The 1,990-nt window shown below is 43.5% G+C and overlaps 1 protein-coding gene across 1 annotated transcript in view; it reads left to right on the top strand.

Moving 5' to 3' along the window:
• Positions 1-961: 961 nt before the first annotated feature.
• Positions 962-1,990, top strand: part of RGN (regucalcin) — a 10,315-nt gene continuing 9,286 nt past the window's right edge. Inside the window, exon 1 of the mRNA XM_007958622.2 lies at positions 962-1,124. Within this exon, the coding sequence (XP_007956813.1) occupies positions 962-1,124 (163 nt within the window). The remainder of the gene's footprint in view (positions 1,125-1,990) is intronic.

Here is a 1,990-nt window from a genome sequence, read left to right as displayed (position 1 = left end):
TTACTACAAAGCATACAAAGCAGATAGCTGCCCTGGAAAGGATGAAAATGCAGGCAATTTTTTATACTTAATCTACTCAAGGCAGTTTGGGAAGGGGAGAAGACCCTTGTAAGTTGCTGGCTTGTTCTTTTCCTATCTCACATGGGTTTTTTCAGTTTGTTTGTTGTTTGTTTCTGATAGTTTTTCCTCCTAGTTCACTGGTCACAGTCTCTGGCCTAAAGTCCAGCATAGAATATACCTGTCTCTGGAATTCAAAATGCCTTGCCAAACTGGCACAGTACCTTCATAGGCAGTAAGAAGGACTAAGGAGCTGTCAATTCCTATAATGGTGCCCAGACGATGACCACCCTTCCTCCAGCCCTTTGCATTGTCTGAATTTGAAAAATGGATATTAGTTCTAATTCAATGTGTTATCACTGTGAACATATTTCTAAAAATGCAGTTCTGGATTTTAAATGATCAGGAAGGCCCCAGCAGTCAGAGAAGGGAATCACCAGCATCAGTAGGTGGGCAGGGCAGTAGGAGAAGGTGATGCGCAGAGGCCCAGAGGGGCCACCAATGAGGAAGTCGCCCGCCCCCAGGACCGCTTGGGGGCTGGGGTACAGGCATAAAGGGCAGCCTTACAAGGAACCACGTACTTTCTGAAGGTCAGCAGCGCCAAGGTGTGGGTGTTGGAGTGGTGCTGTCTTTCACCCCTTTTTTAAAAAAAATAACTGGTAAATTGACTGAATTTGTCTCATGCTATCTTCTTTCTCCTGTTCTTTTTTTTTCATACATGTCTCTCTTGGCACATTGCATAATTTATATTGCTTTGATCTTCCAAAACCAGCCTTTCCAGTTGTAATAGAATAGTCTGTATTGGGTTCTTATGGAGTGCTAAGGCAGGTATTTTACTTAATTTGCTCCATGTGATTACATTTCATTTTATCTCTATTACCTTCAGTAGATTTCCACTCTGACAATGTCTTCCATTAAGATTGAGTGTGTTTTGCAAATGAACTGCCGGTGCGGTGAGTCTCCAGTGTGGGAGGAAACGTCCAACTCTCTGCTCTTCGTAGATATTCCTGCAAAAAAAGTTTGCCGGTGGAATTCACTTACCAACGAAGTGCAGCAAGTAACCATGGGTAAGGATGAAGGCTGTGCTCTGATCTTCGAAGACAGCCATCTCTTGAGTGGAGGGACAGTGACCCAGTGTTTGCCATGCCCCCTGGAATCTTCTTGTCAAACTGTACTGAATATGCTTTTAAAATTTTGCATAGTTAGACAATCTGTCTGCACTCCATGTACTCCCACTTTGATCCAGAGTAAATTATGGATGGTCATTATTTTTCTCTTCCTCTGTGGATGAAGGGTAGCATTCCCAATTGTTTTTGGATGATAAGACACTTAACAACTTCAGATAACAATATGGAAAGTCGCAGAACCGATTGGTGGTAGAGCAAAAGCTATGTACTGTGGGTCAGGCTTTTTTAAAAAACCCACAAGCCCACTATCCTTTAGTCAATTCTGACTCATAGCGACCCCCAGTAGGTTTCCAAGGTGGTAAATCTTTATGGAAGCAGATTGCCTCATCTTCCTTCCTTGGAGTGGCTGGTGGGTTTGTACCACCAACCTGATTAGTAGTCAGATGACTTAGGCACTGCACCACCAGAGCTCCTTGTGGGTCAGGCTAAGGCCTTTGTTTTCTATGTATCTCTTGTTTGAGTGTGGAAAGAAAAGCTTTTGGATTTATTTAAAGCATCAACTGGGAACTATTCTGTTGAGTGTACAAAAAAAGGACTGTTAACCAAAATTCAAGTGCATTTGAGTGTGCAGTGTATGACCATATGCTTTCCCAGAGGGGCAGTTTATCAGATTCTGTGGCCTGAGGGAATGAGCTTGATGTGATTGTTGTTGTTATGTGCCGTGGAGTCGGACCTGACTCATAGCGACCCCTCCTTGGGTTTCTGAGGCAGTATCACTACGGAAGTAGATTGCCCCATCTTCCTTC

This window comes from Orycteropus afer, unplaced genomic scaffold (genome assembly GCF_000298275.1).
Source record: "Orycteropus afer afer isolate SDZICR_OR568_19922 unplaced genomic scaffold, OryAfe1.0 scaffold01051, whole genome shotgun sequence".
NCBI lineage: Eukaryota > Metazoa > Chordata > Mammalia > Tubulidentata > Orycteropodidae > Orycteropus > Orycteropus afer.
This window is presented reverse-complemented; position numbering and strand designations above follow the sequence as displayed.